The 21,690-nt window shown below is 41.7% G+C and overlaps 1 protein-coding gene across 3 annotated transcripts in view; it reads right to left on the minus strand.

Annotated features, from left to right (window-relative positions):
* The window catches only part of LAP3 (leucine aminopeptidase 3), a 98,851-nt gene extending 80,697 nt beyond the window's left edge, over positions 1-18,154 (minus strand). Inside the window, exons 1-3 of one of the 3 annotated variants that reach the window (XM_034442756.3) lie at positions 17,759-18,154; positions 8,268-8,383; positions 5,410-5,464 (exon numbers count right to left, since the gene is read on the minus strand). In XM_034442756.3, coding sequence (XP_034298647.3) covers positions 5,410-5,464; positions 8,268-8,383; positions 17,759-17,941 — 354 coding nt within the window. In that variant the 5' untranslated portion in view covers positions 17,942-18,154. Of the gene's footprint in view, positions 1-5,409; positions 5,465-8,267; positions 8,384-8,773; positions 8,899-17,758 lie in introns of those variants that run through there. The other 2 variants (XM_087874865.1, XM_087874866.1) reach the window with 2 other exon arrangements.
* Positions 18,155-21,690: the final 3,536 nt, after the last annotated feature.

Below are 21,690 nucleotides of genomic sequence, written 5' to 3' on the forward strand. Positions count from 1 at the left end.
TGGTTCATTGCTTTGAACAAGGATAGCAATACACTTAGACTTATATACCACTTCATAGTGCTTTACACCTCTCTCTAAGGCTAAGCAGTTTACAGAGTCGCATATTGCTCCCAACAATCTGGGTTCTCACTTTTCCAACCTTGGAAGGATGGAAGGTTGAGTCAACCTTGAGCTGGTGAGGATCGAACTCCTGGCAGTAAGATGAATTAGCCTGCTTTCCACAAATAAAACTGTGATGCCATTTTCAACTATTTTAGTTTCAACTATTTCAACTGTTTTAGTTTTAGTCAAAGGTTTGCAATTTTTGCAATGCTTTTCTTTTTGGAACACTGAGTCACCACATTGCTTCCTTGGACCTGCCCCATGGCTTTCATCAGAGCTTTCATGCCCAAAAACAGTTTACCACATTCCCGTAGCTAACGTCCCAAGTGTCATTTAAGAGATCGAGTTTCACAGTCAAGATTTGAAGGACTGGAAGTCAATTTTAGAAGTGAGATCAGACTTGAGGAGCAGGTCTCCGCGCTCCCATGCTGAGTTCTCCTGTTGGAGGGTTCCAAAAGGAGCTAAAGTCATCCTGTAGGGTGGTGAAGAAAAGAGGGGTGCCCTGCAGGTCATGTAGAGTAGCAACTCTCCTGCTTGACCCAGGGCTTCTTCCCTCTCATCCACGATGAGAAGAGGCAGCCAACATGGCTGCCATGAAGCTTGGACAGCCGCAGCAACAAAGAAATGTGCAGGAGCGGTGTAGATGAACAGTGACTGGAGCTGGGTGAGAAGATTCCTTTTTTATTTAAAAAAAAAAGAGGAAAATCCAGGAAAAAAGACTCTTAGAACTATTTCTTAAAGTGGTGAACAACCATAGAAAGAAAAATCCTAGACCCGAAAGAAAGGAACTAAGGGGAGAAAAGCTAAAGACTTTTTAAAACATAGAAAATTTGATTTTTAAACTGGATAGGCGTTGTTTTGGAAAGGCATTATAAAATGCTGGGACTATCGAATAGCCGATTTTGCTTTCATAAATTAAATTGAATTAAAATCGGATTAATCAATTTATCAGACTTAAAACAACACTGAAACCTAAGCTGAGGGTGCCATCTACTGGTGAATGGAAAATATACTATACCTCTACAAGCCTAGGAAAATTCCTGATAAGAGAAATAAACAACATTCATCTGGAGGACTGTGGTGACACTATAACTATCTACTTTATGATTACTGGAGACTCTATTGTGAGAATAAGGAAGACTCTTAAGTAAAGTAAAGTGACTTTTGATTTGTGGAAGCTGCCTGGACTACTTAAATTGAACTGATTAATAATCCTGAGATGTAAAGAGCTATGATTATTGAACCTTTTAAGGAGCAACATTCGACTTGAATACATTGTTTTTGGACTATTGACTAAGAGCTTACTAAACTAAGACAAGATGCTCCATCAGGGGGAAATGAGTGAGATTTTATAAGAAATGGCGTTGATGTTTCAAAGTATTAGGGATACTATGAAAAAGAATCACAGAGAGATAAAGAACCTATTGCAAGGCATAAATGGGAAAATAGAAAATATCCTACAACTGATAATGAAGATCAAAGAGTCCAGAAAAGAGAGGAGACAGCAAAAAGAATGGAGGAAAAGAGAGAACAGACAAACCAGAAAATAAAGCAAGAGGAGGAGAAGACAATAAATATAATAATGACTGATGAAATAAACCAAGGAAAAAGTACTTTAAGACAGGGGTCACTAACCTTTTGGACCTCAGGGACCACTAAATTCATAATTTTAAATCCTGGGGACCACTAATATGAATCCAGCACGCCACTCGCTGAAGCGCCTGGACTCCCAGTGACAGGATGGGATTCTTCAGGCACTTAGTTTGGCCTAAGAAAGAAAGAAAAATCTCTCTTTCTCCTCTCTCTCCCCCTCTCTTTGTCTGTCTGTCTGTCTCTCTCATCTCTTTCTCTCTCTCTCACCTTTCTTTCTCTCTCTCCCCCTCTGTCTGTCTCTCTCATCTCTCTTTCTCTCTCCCCCCTTTGTGTCTCTCTCATCTCTCTCTCTGTCTGTCTTTCTCTCTCTCTCATCTTTCTCTCTCTCTCCTCTCTCTCCCCCTTTGTCTCCCTCATCTTTCTCTCTCTCCCCCTTTCTTTCTCTCTCTCATCTCTTTCTCTCTCTCTCATCTCTCTCTTTCTCTCTCATATATCTCTCATCTCTCTCTCTCTCTCTCATATATATCTCTCATATATATCTCTCTCCTCTCTCTCTCCTCTCTCTCATCCTCTTTATCTCTCTCTTTCTCATCTCTCTCTCTCTCTCTCTCATTCTGATTCTCCGGCGCTCTTTGGGTCTCACAGGTGCTTCTTCGGCCTTTGTTGATACTGGACACACCTCAGTGCTCAAAATACCCGACCTGCTCTCCGTCCCGAGACACTCACCTGACCCAGCTGCAGCTGATGCTCCACATTGTAATGAACTCCAGGAGGAGACGCCGCCTCCTCCATTGTGAAGCACGCTAAATTTAACTGTGCTGCAAGAGCAGCAGGCAGGCCATGGAGGCACCAACAGCAGTGGCAGAGAGAAATGGCCGGGTCAGGCCAGTGTCTTGGGGCTGAGAGGAAGTCGCGCGTCTTCCCAAGAGACCAAGGTGTGCGGAGCACCAACAAGGGCCAGGAGAAACACCCGTGACACCCAACAAGAGATGAAGCTTCGCTCCAGCTCTGGAATCTCCATCCCCTGCCCTTCCCTTCTCAGGCCAGGCGAGGAGTGACGGGGAGGGGAGGTCAAGGGGTGGGCCAGCCACTGGTGGGTTCAGCTGACAGGAAGCCACAACAGGGGGAAGAAAGAGCTGAGGGTTGCCGACACCTGTTGCTTCGGCCCGACTGTGCCACCCCCACCCCCGTTGCACCATTACCTTGTTCCGGCCAGCGAGGGCTATGCTACTCCTTGCACGTTGCACTGATTGCAAAATTGCAAGTTGCACGTACCTCCCTCTACGGCAGAGATTTCCAGCCCCACCACAAACTGCCTGGCTGGTCCCATATTTCAAAGCTCTAGTCACAGGACTGACCATTGGTCATCCCAGAGCAGCTCCTCCACCTGGGTGCACTGTGGACCACCAAAATTTTCCCACGGACCACTAGACCGCTGCCTTAAGAGATTTAAAAATGAAATTGGATAACTTCGAAGATACTTTTGAAAGGAAGATAGGGGTTTGGGTGGACACTCTGGAGACCTGGCATCTTAGGAGGATACAGATGGAAGAAATATTCAGACTGTATAGTAAAGACACAGATGCTGATAGAGACAAAGATCCAAGAGAGGAGTATGGGAGGCAAGCTAAAAAATGAATAAGAATTGAAGTATTAAAACGAGCAAGAGATGATGGATAGAAAGGAACTATTTCTTTTTTCTCCTTTTTTTCTAATATAATGATTGCCTGACTAAAAACTAGAATAGAGATAGAAATAAGAATATACGCCTTTATATAAAGCAATAGTTAGATGGAAAGAGTGGAGGTTGAAAGATGGTATTACTATGAACGCTTAATAATATAATTGGCATTAAAATGGAACATTGAAATATTGAATAACTACTCTAACACAAACATGTATATCAATACTAGGATTATAGAAGTTTGATTAATGTAACAACTATTATTGTTGTTGTTGTTGTTGTTGTTATTGCTGTTTGTATCAAAATGAATTATACCCAGAGGCCACATTGTTCATGTATTGATCTTGATGTATATTTAAAAATAGAAATCCAATAAAACTTTTTTTTTAAAAAAAGAAGCCCTGGAACCTAGGGCTGCATTCAATGTACTCTGGAACTCAGCATTCAGAGTGCTCCCAAGTGAATGACCCAAAGCTGTACCAACACTGTCCCAATGGACAGTGAAATTCCCTTCTAAAAGGTCAGGTTCCTCACTGGCTAAGAAACTTGGTTGTAAGCAAACCAGAGCTGGTTTTAAGACAGGCCGCTATACAGGTAGTCCTTAACTTACCACAACTGGGACCAGAATTTCCATTTCTAAGCAAGGTGGTGGTTAAGTAAGTCATGTCTAATTTCATGACTATTTTCCATAGTTAAGTGAAGCATTGAAGGTGTTAAGTAAATCATGTAGTCTAAATCAGGTTCTGCTAAAGGGTTTCACTTTATGAGCAAAAGTTGGCTGCTGACGGTTATCACTGCATTTTAACTATTTTAATTCCTCAAGGTGCTCTGACACCCTGCCTGATTTGTAACTCTGGGTTGCAGTTATTGCTGATAAAAAGGAAAGTATTTAGACAGAATGGTTTAGGTTTCATGATGGCTGTGACTGTTATTGATCTTCAGTGTGTATTCCCCCATTTCTAATCTAATGATTGGTATTTAGGGCAGCTTTTTTGCAAGCAAAGAAGTTTTTTGTATTTCTGTACAGATAATCCTTGATTTACAACAGTTCATTTAGTGACCATTCAAAGTTACAATGGCACTGAAAAAAGTGACTTATGACCGTTTTTCACACTTACAACTGTTGCAGCATCCCCACAGTCACGAGAGGCCTGGCGAGGCGAAGTAACCCTCAATGTGAGTGATGTCGAGTTGGCCACGCCCACCCAGGCACATGACCACCCAGCCATGCCTACTCAGCTGGTCATTAGGGCAGAGAACCGGTTGTTAAATTATTTGAATTCCACCACTGGGTCACCTGAGTAGTGCAAACGGGTGTGGAGCTTTCTTGGAACTGCTGAAACTGGCACAGTCTTTTCAGCAGTTCCAAGAAAGCTCCACACCCATTTGTACTACTCAGGTGACCTGATGACACAGATGAACCTCCAGGTGGCCTCAACAACTCTCTAAAACTCTCTATTCCAACTGTGTGCAAGGAATATAAATCCTTCCATTCCCCACTATCCAGTCAGAGCTGAAGAAGCTTCTTGGATCAGAAGTGAAATGACTTCAAAGAAAACAAGAAAGTCCAGTTGCCTCTTGAAAAAGCACCTTTGGAATTTCCATCTTATCTCCTACCACTAGATGACCTTCTCAACATTAACTACCATAATCACTTGATTCTCAGTCTTTGCTTCAATCCTGAATCTGCTGTCTTCTTATGAGGTTAGAGCAAGCTGTGAAAAGAAGCCAAACTCCACACTGGAAAAACTATGGGATGTACACATTTTTATTCCAGTGCTGTTCTATAAACTCTGCCAATGAGAAAGACAGTTCTGAAGAATCTGTTTTTATCAGAGAGAAATAAAAAAGTACTATGGGAATTTTCAGTTCACTGTCATATTTATGTAATATTGTAATATTTTCTCTTCCTCAAAATTCAGCAGGAAATCCTCAAAGCTCCACCACATTCTTCCAGCAAAAAAACCAAAACAAAACCCTTTAAAAATTAAGAAGCACAAGGTTAAATTAGTTAAATATTTACCCCCTACCTGATGCAAACCATGAAAGATGCGGGTCTTCCCTTTCTTCAGAGGTGGTCCAGAACTATAATAGGAGACAAAGATGTTCAGTAGTCCACAACAAAACAGATGTTGCCCACTCACTATCAGCAACTGAATCAGAAAATTAGAATATAACAATGATGGAGCTGACAGAAGCAATTAAAAAACAAAAAAGTGGGAAAGCACCAGGTCCAGATGGATTACCGGCAGAATATTATAAGACTTTGCAGGAATCACTGAGTCTCCCATTACTAGAAATTATGAATGAAGTAATGTTACAGAAGGAAATACCCAACTCATGGTTAGAAGCATATATTACACTTATTCCAAAAGAAGATACCGACCTACAGCAAGTCAAAAACTATAGGCCAATATCCTTGCTAAACTCAGACTATAAAATCTTCGCTAGAATACTAGCAGAAAGACTTAAAAGATATTTAAACAATTTTATACACCTGGACCAAAATGGATTTCTGCCAAAAAGGCAGATTAGAGATAATTTGAGGATAATTTTGGATACATTGGAATATTATGATGCGCACCCAGAAAAGCAATGGCTTTGATCTTTTTAGATGCACAGAAAGCCTTTGACAATGTGAACTGGTGATTTATGATACTACAATTGAAACAGATGGGCTTTGGAGAGAAATTTGTCCAAGCTATAGAAGCTATATATTATAAACAAACAGCAAAAATAATGATGAATGGAGAGATGACAGAATCTATTGAAATACAAAAAGGAACAAGACAAGGATGTCCATTGTCACCATTGTTGTTTGTGTTAACATTAGAAGTACTAAACAGAAATATCAGAGAAGAAAAAGGAATAAAAGGAATGAAAATTCAAAATCAAGAATATAAATTGCAAGCATTTGCTGATGATCTGGTGTTTATCTTGGAAGAACCACTTCAATCTGTAAACAAATTGATAGACAAAATAGGAGATTTTGGGAAAGTGGCTGGTTTGAAAATAAATAAAGATAAAACGAAGATGTTGACAAAAAATATGTTAAAAAAACAGAAAGAAGAATTGGCGGAAGTATCAAGGATGCAGGTCACGAATAAGGTTAAATATCTGGGAATATAGTTGACAGCAAGATGTGGTACTCTTAAGGAGAATAATTATGATAAGCTTAAACAACAGATAGCGACAGATCTAACAAAATGGGAGAATTTGCAGCTATCATTGATAGGGAGAATATCAACTATTAAAATGAATATACTGCCCAGACTTTTATACTTGTTTCAGACAATTCCAATTAAGTTGGGGAAAAAATATTTTGAAGATTTAAATAAAATGGTGTTAAAATATATATGGCAGGGCAAAAAGGCAAGGATAAAATTAAAATTGATGCAAGATGTTAGATCAAGAGGAGGTTTTGGTTTGCCGGATTGGGAATTGTATTATCAATCTTGTAACTTGATGTGGATTAAAGAATGGATAACGCTAAGGAATATTAGATTGTTGACCTTAGAAGGACATAATTTACTGTTGGGTTGGCACACTTTTATGTGGTATAAAAGTACAAAGTACAGGGTTATTTCAGAAGACATATGATACGAGAGCCTTTGTTATTAAACTGGGAGAAGATCAAACAATGTTACTATTTAAAAATTCCAGTCTGGTTATCACCTATTGAAGCAGTCTCACACGCAATAACATTTAGAAAGGAACAAATTGTTAGATATGGTGAATTATTAAATGAAAGGGGTGAACTTAAGTCGAAGCAAGAATTAGAAGAACAAGAGCTTGAAATGGATTGGTTTTCATATATGCAAATACAGTCTAGATATGATGAAGATTCTAAAAAGGAGGGTTTTTATAGTAACTTGACAAACTTAGAGAAAATCTTAACAGGTTCTGATGACCATGTAATTAAAAAATTGTACAGTCATTTATTAGAAGTAAAATTGGCAGAAGAACAAGTTAAAGAAACAATGATTGCATGGGGGAAAAATGTGGGTCATGGGATTGACTTAGAGAAGTGGGAAAAATTATGGCCGGGGAATTCTGGGAATTGAAGTCCACACATCTTAAAGTTGACAAGATTGAGAAGTACTGCTTTAAATCAAGTGGTTTTCTCAGGCTTACAAGAGGTTTGAACTAATCAGTCCTATCAATATCTCCACCAATGCATTTGCATCAATAATGCCTTTCTAACTTAGCCTATCTAAGTTCTAGTTTTAAAATCCTCACTCACACAGATGTGGCCCCTTGACTTTATAAAAACAACATGACCAAGACATTAGTATCATTTAGTATATTGCTAATCACTTGTTTCCAGTTAGTGAACCATTAAAACTATGCATACTTTGGACTCTCTTCCAAAAGGTGCTTCAGAAGGCCATGCATATAAAACATCAGTGTTTTAAAACAGCCATGTCTTTTCCTGGGACTTCATGGTAGCTACAAAAGTACATACATTCTCCTGGAAAAAGAGCTGCTTGATTTATATGAATGTTACATTCAGGTTCATACAGGAACCTGTATGCAAATCTTTTGGGAATAGTATTAAGTGTTGCAGGACCCTTTTGATTATGACTGTTAGGCCATCTCACTTTTCTAGTCACCTGCTCCTTACTTGAAATTGAGAACACCTGACAAAATGGGCTTTTGGAGAAGTCCAAAAAAGGAAGGGGGGTTGCTTGCAAAGAGAGCAATGGAATCAACATCATTTGAATGGCAAAAAGGAAAAAGATGAATGTGGGAATGGAGAAAGGAGAAAGGAGGAAACAAACTTGCAACAACTTCTGCAGCTACTTGCAAAACATCCTTAAGGCCAAATGTTTTTCCTGTCATTTTGCAACAGTTTAATAAAGAGAAGGAAATGCAACCAGTTGCTTACAGGGCCAGTAACTCCTTCAGCTTCCCGTTGACTTGTTTGTCAAAAGCCTCTCCTGCATAAGACAATTGAGAAGGTTCATCATCACGGTCGCTGGCAAAGGCTCCAAGAATGAGACCCTACAGAAAGTGAGGGTTAAATTAGGTAACATCCATAAAACAATGGCAGATTCTTTCCACAGGATCAAGATTGGAGGGCAAAAGATTTCCATCACGAACTCATAGGTTTTATATTGTATCATTTTGATGGAGCAACATTCTCTTCTACTGAAACCAGGGTCACTCTGAGATATATTAACTTTTAATTAATAGGTTAATTTCACCTAATCTTATCATCTTCTTAAACATACTTATGACAGGCCAGTCTTTTGAAAGAAAAAGCTATGCCGTGAAAGATCCTACACAAATTGGGAAAAAGGCAAAATCCCTATTTAGACCATGTAATTGCTGCAAATTCCTATTCTCAGCCCTTGATGGCTTCTTCTTGCCCCAAGATCCGAACTCACCTACCTTTCCAGCATGAGGACTATCACTTTGTTGATGAGGCATTGTCTGCAGAACTGCTGCTTCTGGCACTTTCAGCTCACTACCGGGGCAGATTTTATAGCAGGGACGATATCTTGGTCCCGCCTCCAAGGCTTAATTAATTCTGCCCAGTGTGAAAACAGAAGGAACAGCAGGGCGTGAGCCACTGCAAGCCCTCAAGGTGCTCAGTGCTGCCTTCCCAGGAGATTTAATTTTGTTTATCTCAATTTGCCTTGGGGGGAAATCTAAGGAACAAGCTAGAAGCAGGATTCAGCAGGTTCAGAAAGCACCTGACCTGTGCCAAGATCATATGTAATACTCATGGTCTACTCCAGTGTTTCTCAACCTTAGCAACTTTAAGATGTATGGACTTCAACTCCCAGAATTTCCCAGCCAGCATAGTCCACATATCTTAAAGTTACCAATGTTAGAAAACTCTGGTCTACTCACTTTAAAAGCTTCCAGTTGCTAAATCAAGGCACTTGTCCCTTCAGGCGGTTTAAAGGATTTTTTTGGGGGGGGAAGGGGGGGTATTCTCAATTTTGGGGAGACTGGCAACAGTAGACCTATCTAGTCTTTTTTCTATTTTGTCACATATTCCCAGTTTTTTTCTTGTCTTTCTCTATACAAAAGATTTTTTTATTATTATTGCCCTAAAAGTGGCTGAAAAGACAGTTCCCCATAATTTAAAGATTAAGAAACCTGATCTCTTAAGACTTAGAGCAAAGCTGTTCTGAATTAAACCATGTTTTGAGTGTAGGCAGACTAAAACCAAAGCTGCAGTTAAGGCTGGAAAAACTGCTGCTGCCAGTCACTGAGGACGATATCAATCTAGATATGATTTAGTCCTCTGAGATCATATGCAAAATCAATACAATTTAATCACTCAGTTCATCCACAGAAGAACAAATTGGATCAAGACCACATGATTTCTGATACAACCTAGTTACAGGCAAAGCTGGAATGGCCTCAGCTGGATCCCAAACATTGGGAACAAGGGCATGGCAGGAAAGGATGGCCCATCTCAATGTGAGCAATCTCCTGGCCTCCTGATGTACTGGATTACAACTCCTATCCCCTCGGGTCACTGGCCACATTGTTGGGGATAATGAGAGATGGATCTCAAAACACGCTGGTTATCAGATATTTTATTTTATTTATTTATTTATTTTATTTTATTTGTATACCACCCTTCTCCAACAGGACTCAGGGCGGTGAACAGCCATGGTAAAACATAACATATAAAATTTAAAAGCAATTTAAAAACATTAAATAATTTGGCTATCCAATTAAAACAACCTGATATAATACAGACTATAATACAGATACAATACAATATAAAATTGTATTGAATTACAATACTATAAAACACGATACAATACTATAAAACAGAATACAATACAGACACAAGTAACAGAACCAATATTCAAACCAGTGCATTAGAACTTTAAAAGAGCTAATTTTGACAAACTCAGAAAAAGCTTGGGAAGGATCCCATGGATGAAAATCTTAAAGGGGAAGCCAACTCAAGAAGCTTGGGAAATTCTGAAAAATGATAATAAAAGCCTAGTTCAGCTCAATACCACTGAAAAAGAAAAACAAGAAATCCAAGAAGAAATCACTATGGTTGCACAAAGAGCTCTTAGACAAACTGAAAGAAAAAAAGGATAAATACAAAAAATGAAAAGAGGGACACATAACTAAGGCAGAATACCAACAAATAGCTCGAACCTGCAAAGACAAAGTTAGGAAAGCTAAGGCTCAGAACAAAGTAAAACTTTCAGCAATCCACTAATTGGAGATGATGGCAAGGAAGTAATGACCAGAAGAAAGAAAACAAAACCTTTTAACTCATTCTTTGCATCTGTCTTCACGCACAAAGATAATACAACCCAACTTACCAAAAACAGAACTGTAAAAGATGGAATAGGAATGCAAATTAAAATAAGCAAAAATAAGCTAAGAGAATACCTCTCAAGAGTCTCAACTCTAGACAAATTCAAATCACTGGATCCTGATGCATTACATCCCAGAATTCTGAGAGAACTGTCAGACATGACCTCTGAACCACTGATCCATATCTTAAAGTTCTTGGAGTACCAAGTGACTAAATTAGTTAAGTCTGTTTTTATATTAACCGATGGTATAAAAATGTCACTACACTAAAGAAATTCTGTCATATGGATTTACAGACACTATTCATTAATTTAATACTCTTCTATGACTGCCATGAGTTTTGTTCATTTATACCAGGGGTGTCAAACTCAAGGCCCGCGGCCCAGATCTGGCCTGTAGGGGGTTCGATCTGGCCTGTGGGGCCAGCCTGGAAATAGCAAAGGCAGTGGCTCTGCTAGGGAAAACAGGGCACAGGGGGCCACACACTGCCTGCTCGTGCCCTGTTTTTGCTGCCAGAGTGCCACAGAATGCCACCCAGGCCAAAAAGGCATTTCCATCTCCTGTTTTGACTGGCAGAGGGCTATCAAAACTAAAATCAAAATAAAAGGAGAAATGTTTCCCCTTTTGCATTTGAGCATGCAAGAAGGGGCACGAAAGGAGAAAGGGAAAGAGGAAAGACAAAGAAAAAGATGGGAAGATGGGAAGAGAACAAGGAAGGAAAAATAAGGAAAGGGGAAGGAAGAAGAAAGGAAAATGAAGAGGGAAGGAAAAAGAAGAAAAAAGTAAGTAAGTAAGTAGGGAAGGAAGGAAGGAAGGAAGGAAGGAAGGAAGGAAGGAAGGAAGGAAGGAAGGAAGGAAGGAAGGAAGGAAGGAAGGAGATTATAATGAGTGAGTGAGGGTCTCAGGGAAGACCTGCCTTAGCACTTGGCCACCACAGGTGCCCCCCCAACACAAGTCCCGTGTCATACCCACATGCCCACCCCCACCCCCACCCCCGAGGTCAAACACAACCCTGATGTGGTCCTCAAAGAAATTGAGTTTGACACCCCTGATTTACAGTAGTTGTGGTCTTCATACATCCTAAGCTTGCATAAATAAGGCATTGCAAACCTTAGCAAACCAAATCCTGTGGGCTGAACAGAGATATCCAGACTCCCTACTCATTGTGTTAGGAGATTTTAACTGTTCTAATCTAAGCCAGGAGCTGCCAAGATACACTCAGCATGTCAGTTGTCTCACTAGAAGCAAGAATATTTTAGACCACTGCTAGTCAACACTAAGAAAATTCCTATTGTTCTCTAACAAGAATGGCTGTGGGACACTTTGATCACTGTATGATTCACCTGGTACCTGTTTATAGACAAAGACTAACATCATAAAACCGATAGTTAAAACAGTGAAATCTTGGACTGAAGAGGCAAAGTTAAACCTACAGGCTTGCCTCAACTGCAGACTGGAGCATTTTTGAAGCTGCCTGAGAGGATTTGGATGAACTCACACTGTGACATCATACATAAGTTGTTTTTTTAAATAAATTTTTATTAGACATTTTCAACATTAAAAAACAAAACACAATTTTTCACTCATTACAGCATTTCCATATCGGTATCAATATCATCCATAACATTCATATTTTCATAGGTTCTATTTCTATGGTTCACTATTATATTATACAGTCGTTTGAGTTATAATAATATAATTATTATTAATTATATCTGCATGTGCAGATCGTCCATTATGACGTCCAGGTGGGTGGGTGGAGCTTCCTGCCGTTTTTACTACCAGTTCGCAAGAACCGGACAGAACTGGGAACAACCCACCACTGATGCTGACCAAAACCTTATGCATCTACAGTAATAATAAACCTTGGTTCACAGCTAAGTTTAAACAACTACATCATGCCAAAGGAAAGGAGATAAAATGCTCTACAATCAGGCCAGGAATGTATTAGCATGAGAGGTCAGGGCAGCAAAGAGAAGTTACTCTGAAAATCTAAAGAATCAGCTCTCAACAAATGAACCAGCAAATGTGTGGAAAAGCCTGAAAAATATCACTGGCTATAGCACACCTACCTCTCTTGCTGAAGGGTTGATGAGCTGAATGTGTTCTACTGTAGATTTGAGAGGATATCACAGTCAACTATTGCTACCCTCTCCATCTCAGATACACCAACAATAGCCAAGTCTCCTACACCTCACTCTGTCTCTCTGCCCCGCCCCTCTGGTGAGGCTACAAAAAGAGATGCAGGGTCTATTCCACAGACAAAAGTCTAGAAAAGCACCAGACCAAGGCAGGCTAACTTCTTGCTTGAAGTCTGTGCTGATCAACTGGCCCCCATCTTCTTTAATAAATCACTGGAGATATGCTATGTTTCTTCTTGCTTCAAACACTCTACTATCATTCTGGTGCCCATGAAACCCTCCATTAAGGAGCTGAATGACTACAGACCAGTTGCTTTGACATCTTTAGTTATGAAAATCTTTGACAGGTTAGTGTTAGCCTACCTGAAAATCATCATGGATCTGCTGCTTGCAGGTTGCTTACCATGCAAATAGATTGGCAGATGATGCTGTCAATATGGCACTGCACCACATCTACAACATCTTGTAAGGTATGCACGGGTTCTTTCTGTAGACTTCAGCTCGGCATTGAATACCATCATTCCTGAAATCCTTCTCTGATTCAGGTAGCTATGCCTGACCTACCGTATTTTTCAGAGTATAAGATGCACTTTTTCCCCCCTAAAAGAGGGTGAAAATTTGGGTGTGTCTTATACCACTGGCCCCCACCCTTTGACCTCTGCCTCCCAACAATTTACCTCCTTGCAGCAAGCAACAAACAGCAAAACAGCCCATTTCAGCTTCAGCACAGCCTGATTAGCACAAGCAGTTGATTGTCAGTTGGATGAGCCTCCCGACCCTCAGCTATTTCAGGCTGCAGGGATTGCCATTGCCTATTGCCACACGGGCCTCCGCTGCTTGCCACAAGCAGGCAAATTGCTGGGAGGTAGTTTTTTTTTTTCTTGTGCTGAAAATGAAAAGCAAGGCTGTTTGCTGCAACGAGGCAAACTGGGAGGCAGAGTTATTGTGGGTGTTTTATGGTCTTATTTTTTTCTTTGTGTCCTTTTGTTATAAAATTTCTGTCTAGAATCAACAATTAGCTGGAATTTAAAAAGCATTTCACTAACTTAATTAAAATGTTACCTGAAGGAAAATAAAGAGGTGGGGGGGAAGCTTTAAATCTAATAGATTGCATGCTGAATAATTTACTGATTCTGATTACAATACCAATCTATGCAAAGAAAAAAACTTAAAACAGTTCCAAACTGGTAAAATTTCATATTATTTCCCATATCCATGCACTAGCATATATCCTGTTTTCCTCCCCAAAAAAGGTAGGTGCGTCTTATTGTCCGGGACGTCTTATACTCCAAAAAATACTTGCAGATAGATTATAAGCTTTCTAACAGATAGGAAGCAGCAAATGAAGCTGGGTAAAATCATATTGAATACCTGTTCAATTAGCACAGGAGCCTTCCATGAGCTGTGTGCTCTCTCTATTACTCTCTTCTCTATATACCAATGACTGCATCTTGAAGGACACCTCTGTTAAAATACTGAAGTTTGCAGATGACAACAATCATTGGTCTCATTCGAAATGATGATGAGTCTGCATACAGCTGAACACTCTTAAAACTGTAGAGATGATAGTAGATTTTAGGAGAAGCTCTACTATTCTACTAGCGCAGACTGCCCATGGAGCTGCTTATACAGTTCTACAGAGGAATTATTGAGTCTGTCATTTGTACTTCTTATCACTTGTTGTTTGTATCTTATGGTTTAGGATTGTATTTTATGATTTATGATATTTGACTATATTTCACTTTGTTTTCTGTATATATACTGAGAGCTTATGCACCAAAGACAAATTCCTTGTATGTCCAATCACATTTGGCCAATAAAGAATCCTATCCCACCCTACCCTACCCTACCCTTTAGATCAGCAAAATGATGTGGAGATAATATACTTAGATTACACCAAGGCATTTGACAAAATAGACCACAGCCTACTTGTTGGAAAGCTAGAAAAATGTGGGATAGACAACACTACCACCAGATGAATTCAAAATTGGCTGCCAAACTGCAATCCATATGTAGTCTTTAATGTAACTACATCTACATGGAGGAAAACAAAGCGTTGAGTACCCACGGTTCTGTCTTAGGCCCAGTACTCTTCAATATCTTCATAAACAATTTAGATGAGGGAATAGAAGGGGAACTCATCAAATTTGCAGATGATACCAAGCTGTCAGGAATAGCCAACACTCCAGAACATAGGCTCATCATCCAGATGGATCTTGACAAACTTGAACAAAGTAGACCACAACCTACTTCTTGATAAAGTAAAAAAATGGGGGATAGACAGCATCACCACCAGATGGATTTGTAACTGGCTGACAAACCGTATTCAATGTGTAGTCCTTAATGAGACTAAATCCACATGAAGAGAGTGGACAGTGAGGTACTCCAGGGTTCCGTTTTAGGCCCAGTACTCCTCAATATTTTCATAAATGATCTAGATGAGGGAATAGAAGGGGAACTCATCATATTTGCAGGTGACACTAAGCTAGCAGGAATGGCCAACATCCCAGAAGATAGGCTCAAGATCCAGAAGAATATTGACAGACAAGAATATAACAAAGGCCCTATACAACAAAATAAAATTCAGTATGGATAAAAGTAAGATTTTATACTGAGAAAGAAAAACAAAAAGTATAGGTACAGACTGGGTGAAACTGTGAGAGGGATCATGGAATCCTAGTGGACAACCAGTTAAATATGAGCCAGCAGTGTGCGGCTGCAGCCAAAAAAACCCAATGCAATTCTAGGCTGCAATAATACAGAAATAAAATCAAGATCATGTGAAATATTAGTACCACTTTACAAAGCCTTAATAAGACCACACTTGGAATACTGCATCCAATTTTGGCCACCGCAATATAAAAAAACATGTTGCGACCCTGGAAAGAGTACAGAGAAGAGTGACAAGGATGATTAGGGGGCTGGAGGCTAAAACATATGAAGATCGGTTACAGGAATTGGGTATGTCCAGTGAAAAGGACTTGGGGAGACATGATAGCAGTATTCCAGTATTTGAGAAGCTGCTACAAAGAGGAGGGGGTCAATTTATTTTCCAAAGTCAGAAGGCAAGGCAAGAAACAATGGAGGGAAACTAATCAAGGAGAGAAGCAACCTAGAACTAAGGAGAAATTTCCTAGGTGAGAACAATTAATCAGTGGAATACCTTCAGAAGTTGTGGGTGTCCCATCCCTGGAGGCTTTCTTAGGAGAGACTGGAAAGCCACTTGTTTAAAATGGTATGTGTCTCCTGCTTGGGCAGGGAGTTGGATTAGATGACCTCCAAGGTCCCTTTCCTACTCTGTTATCCTATGTTCTATCAACATAGCAAGGCAGGTTTTAAATAAGTTCAGTGAATTCTCGATTCATGTTATAGTGACTCCAGTTCAGAAATATAAATAATAAATAAATAAATAACTTTATTGTCATTGTACATGTATACACAATATACCCATACAACGAAATTCACTTAACACCCAAAGACCAGGCCCAACACATATAACAATCCCCAAACACACTCCCACCCACCACAATCCTCCACCCCTAAACCACCCAAACATCCACACAACAGACCAAGTAATACTGTCCAACAGCTCACTGATGGTGGCCCTTTAGTTCATTGTTGAGTGCAATTATAGCTCTGGGATAAAAACTATTCAGAAAATGTGTGATCCGAGTTTTAATTGTTCTGTATCTTCTGCCAGAAGGCAACAGTCCAAAAAGATTGTAAGCAGGATGGGAAGAGACTCTGAGAATGTTATGCAACTTTCTCAAACAGCGAGATTTGAAGATGTCGTACAGGGCTGGTAGCTGGAATCCGATGATATTCTGGGCAGTTTTAATGATTCTCTGTAGAGCTTTTTTGTCTCCTACAGAGCTGCTCCCATACCATGCAAGAATGCCGTATGTCAGGACACTCTCAATGGTGCTGCGATAGTAGGACAGAAGTAGATGCTGAGATAGATTTATTTTCCTGAGCATTCTCAAGAAGTACAGACTCTTCTGTGCCTTCATCACAAGCATGTTAGCATTCATAGTCCATGAGAAGTCCTCCAAGATAAAAATGCCCAGAAATTTAAAACTACCCACACTCTCCACCTCCTCACCATTTATGTACAATGGTAAATGTACATCGATCTTCCTCCTGAAGTCAATTATAAATTCTTTAGTTTTGGTGGTGTTAAGTGTGAGAAATATTGAAAGTTGAAACCGCAGGGGCTTTAAGCCATTCCTTCCAAGGGGAACAGATTTTCACTGCGTTACAAATAGAAATATAACATTACAAATAAAACATTCTTATTGCGCTGTTCTATTTCCACAAAAAAACTTGGAAGCAGGAAATTACTAAGCACCTGAAGGGATCTGAAAAGTGCTTCTGAGCCCCTGGAACACACCAACCTGTGTCATGATCGTGGGCAACCAAGCTCCACTTAGAGGCGTCTTTTTTCCCACAAAAACAAAATCAGATTCAGGTCACTAATGCAGCAGAGGGTCGCGGTCTTGGGACAATGTCACCCAGAAGGTTTGATCTTGGGACAGTATCACCGGCAAACGCAAACCACCCCGGCCATCTTCCCTCGCTAGTTCCGCAGCCAGCCAGCCAGCACTCCAACCGCTGGGGCGGCCGAGCCCCTAGCTCAGGGGTGGGCAACTATGGCCCTTTTATGACTTGTGGACTTCAACTCCCAGAATTCCTGAGCCAGCCATGTTAGCTCAGAAATTCTGGGAATTGAAGTCCACAAGTCATAAAAGGGCCATAGTTGCCCACCTCTGCCCTAGCTCAACTGCGAGGATCAGAGGAACCTCGAAAGGACAGGGACAGGCTGTCCGCGACGCAGCGCCCCGGAGCATCTGCCGCCGAGCGTCGCGAGGGCTTGACACCTGCCTCTCCCTTCCTCTCCGATTCCCAGAGCCCGGGAGGCGCGCTCGAGCCCTACCTGCCGAGCGGCGGCGCGCGTGCCGGCTGTCATGGAGGCGGCGAGGAAGAGGAGGGCGCGCGGGGGATGGGCGACCAGCGGGCACCGAACTCTCACCAACAGCAGCCGCAGAAGCATGCTCGCCGCCCACGGCCAGGAGGACGACGGGAACGGGGCGGGGGAGAGCGGGAGGCGAGGCTCCATATGAGGGGTGGGGGGGAGCCATCGTGGGAAGAGACGTCTTTTATGCAACAACCTCGCTTTCTCTGCGCTGCTTACAAGGGTCTACGCTTGCTGACCAATGCATGAACAAAGTAATAATCGCAGGCGGCTGGGCAGATATCAATCCCTGAGCAAAGCTTCCGCTTCTCTCCCTTGTTGAGTGAGGAGGTCCCCAGGCGGCCGCTCCTCCCCCTCGCCTCTTGCACGCGAGTCCGCCAGGAAATCCAGCCTGCTGGATTTAAGATTCCGGCCCTCGTGGAATGGAAAGAGACCTGGATACCCCGACCCTGGAGGCAAATTCTGTCCAGTGTGAATGGGAAGTTATTTGGTTTCTTCTCCAAAACCAATTCCAGTCCAGAGCCAAGTTGGGGAAGTTCTCTACCAACCAGGAGAGCCTGAGTTCTAGTCCTATCCTAGGCACTAAACCAGCAGGGCAACTTTAGACAAGACCCCTTTCTCAGCCCAAGAAGAAGCAGCAGTCAAGGGTCACCTTTTTTTGTAAAACGCAGCAAGAAAACTGCAGAGCCTTGTCTGCGAAATTACCTGTCAAAAGCAGACCCACATATAAAAGTCCAGCTAGACTCTGCTTCTCTGCATTTACAGCCCGTCCCTCCTCCTTGTCAAGCAATAGCCTTGCTGTTATTACAAGTTTGACATCAAATCTCCCCTCAATTTCTCTGGGACAAACAGGCTCACCTGCTTCTTGGGACTCCAGTCCAGCCTGTTTGCCATGACCTTCCCTCTTCTGGCTTCTTGTACATCCCACTCCAGTATGTGACTCCTAACACAGGCCTGGACTTAATATGGCTTAGTTCAGTGGTGGCGAACCTTTTACTCACCGAGTGCCAAACAGGTATGCCCTTCACTTACCCGTGGCTCCTCCCCCAGGCACTACACACGCAACCACAGCATCAGCACATGCACACGGCTTTTGTTCGCCTCCCCTGTGTGCTGTGTGCACAACCGCACCATCTGTACTTGCACATGGTTTTTGCGCAGTTCCCCCATGCGTTGTGCGTGCAATTGCACTATCTACACAATGCACATGCGCGAACACGAATGCATGCACAGGATAACTCCAAAGACCAGCTGGGTCTCCGAAATTGCGCGCATGTGCATCAGAGGCCCAAACACCAGCTGAGGGATGCGCGCATGCACAGCTGCAGGTGAGGTGTTTTTTTTTTAAATTTGATTTATATGCCGCCCTTCTCAGGAGACTCAGGGCGGCTTACAATGCGTTAAGCAATAGCCTTCATACTTTTTGTATATTTATACAAAGTCAGCTTATTGCCCCCACAAACTGGGTCCTCAATTTACCCACCTTAAAAAGGATGGAAGGCTGAGTCAACCTTGAGCCTGGTGAGAATTGAACTCGCGGTAATTGCAGGCAGCTGGATGTTAAATGCTGCCTTAGGAGGCATTAGCCTCCTACGCCACTCAGGCTCTTGAGTGACAGCTCGCATGCCTGGAAAGATGGCTCTGCGTGCCACCTCGGGCACGCATGCCATAGGTTCGTCATCACAGGCTTAGTTAATGCAGAACAGGATAGAGTCATGACCTTCTTTGACTTGGACAGGACTGACTTCTATTAATAAGAGCAAAGGCATTCCACCCCTCAGTTAAAGCACTTAACAACCTCTCTTTCGTTTGACATGCAGCCTTTCCAGCCTGAGATTTTCTTTCTCCATTTGTAGCTTGTGGTAGGTAGTCTCACTACTCAGAGACACGGAGCCACATACTTCCTTTTGAATGGGAAAATAAAGATTTCTTTTCATCGAAAAGTTGAGTTTCTCTTTTCTTCTCCTGAACTCTGCTTGCTTGCTTGCTTGTTTGTTTGTTTAATCAAATTTAGAAATCGTCCATCTCACTTTCAGAGTGTCTCTTGTTCTTTAATGCGTATATTTGCGATTGACAATTCCTAAAGCTCCGTGCCTTGATTCTCCTTCTCTAATTCTCCTAATCTACTACTTTTATCTTATTTTCACTTTTCTTATGTTTGGCTTCCATTTAAAGCTGTGCCCTGTTGAACCTTATGTCCTACTCAGGTCCACACATCTTAAAGTTGCCAAATATGGAAAACAATGGCCTACAGCAAACAAACCAACTTAATCTGCTCCTACATTGACAACGAAACTTTAGCTTGTCTGTAAAGTCAGACAGAAGGTAACCTCTAGCTGTCCTATCTAATAATGAAAATAATATTAACCCGGCCCTGCGACACACACCTACAGAGAGAGAGAGAGAGAGAGTCAGAGACACTGGTTTTATCTCTTATTCCAATACTGTCAAAGGGCAGCTTCAAAGCGCATCCTATCATGGAGTATGTTGCTTTTTTTGGAAAGTATCTTGGGACCCAAGGAAATACTGCAAGGAGGTTTAACAGATTAATAGAGTTGGAAGGTTCAATCACTCAGTCAACATAAAGGGCTTGTCACAATGCTTGACAATTTCTGGGATTGTTGCTCTTCCTGTCTTTATAAATGCAGAGGAAATTTTGATTGAGGGAGCAGCTGCTTTCAGCACCACAGGACAAAGAAAGAAAAAAGAAGAGAAGGAGGAAGAGGGGCAAATGAGCTGGAATCCTCCACAGGGTCAGAAAGCATGGGGTAAAAAATATTCTCTTCCCTTGCTCCATTTAACTAATCTTTGCTCACTTTTAAATAAGATGGATGAACTGCTCCTTTTAAATAGGATTAACTCCGACTTTTCCAACTCAGCAGCCCTCTGCTTCATAGAAACTTGGCTAAGTGAATCAATGAGTGATAACTGCTTGCAAATCCCAGGATTTCAGATTCAAAGAGCAGATGGAATTGCAGAAACAAGAAGGGAGGAGATATCAGTTTTTATATTAACAACTGATGGTGTAAAAATGTCACTACACTAAAGAAATTTTGTGATGTGGACCTAGAGACACTATTCATTAATTGCATACCCTTTATTTCCCCCCCCAAGTTTTCTTCATTCATACTATAGGTAATGCCAGATTCCTATGGGGTCATGAAAGGGTCATAACAGAGCCCTCTCTGTGGGCACATGCACTGTCACCAGCTGCTCTTCCAGGTTCCGTCACGCACATGCGGCAGGCCAGCTGGCACACATGCACGCACCAGAACCCAGAAAAGATCAGTTGGCTGGCACGCATGCACACAATGGAACCCGGAAGAGCAGCTGGCTGCAGCACACATGTGCACCGGCAAGCTGCTCTCTTCTAGGTTCTGGCGCTCTGGCTTTTCGGCTAGGTTAACCATCACTGTCCTAGGTGTTTTGTTTGTCTGAACTTGTCAGCTTCAGCTCTTTGCCTATAGGTAAAGGTAAAGGTTTCCCTCTCACATACGTGCTAGTCATTCCCAACTCTAGGGGGTGGTGCTTATCTCCGTTTCAAAGCCGAAGAGCCAGCGCTGTCCGAAGATGTCTCCAGGGTCATGTTGCCGGCATGACTAAACGCCAAAGGCACACAGAACGCTGTTACCTTCCCACCAAAGGTGGTCCCTATTTTTCTACTTGCATTTTTTACGTACTTTCGAATTGCTAGGTTGGCAGAAGCTGGGACAAGTAATGGGAATTCACCCCGTTAACGCGGCACTAGGGATTCGAACCGCTGAACTGCCAACCTTTCGATCAACAAGCTCAGCATCTTAGCCCCTGAGCCATCGCATCCCATTCTTTGCCTAAAGTGTTCTTATTTGGAGTTTCTGGCTGCTCTTTGCTTATGAATAGATTGACTGAGCTTT

This window comes from Pantherophis guttatus, chromosome 8, assembly GCF_059756535.1.
Source record: "Pantherophis guttatus breed Tessera chromosome 8, ASM5975653v1, whole genome shotgun sequence".
NCBI lineage: Eukaryota > Metazoa > Chordata > Lepidosauria > Squamata > Colubridae > Pantherophis > Pantherophis guttatus.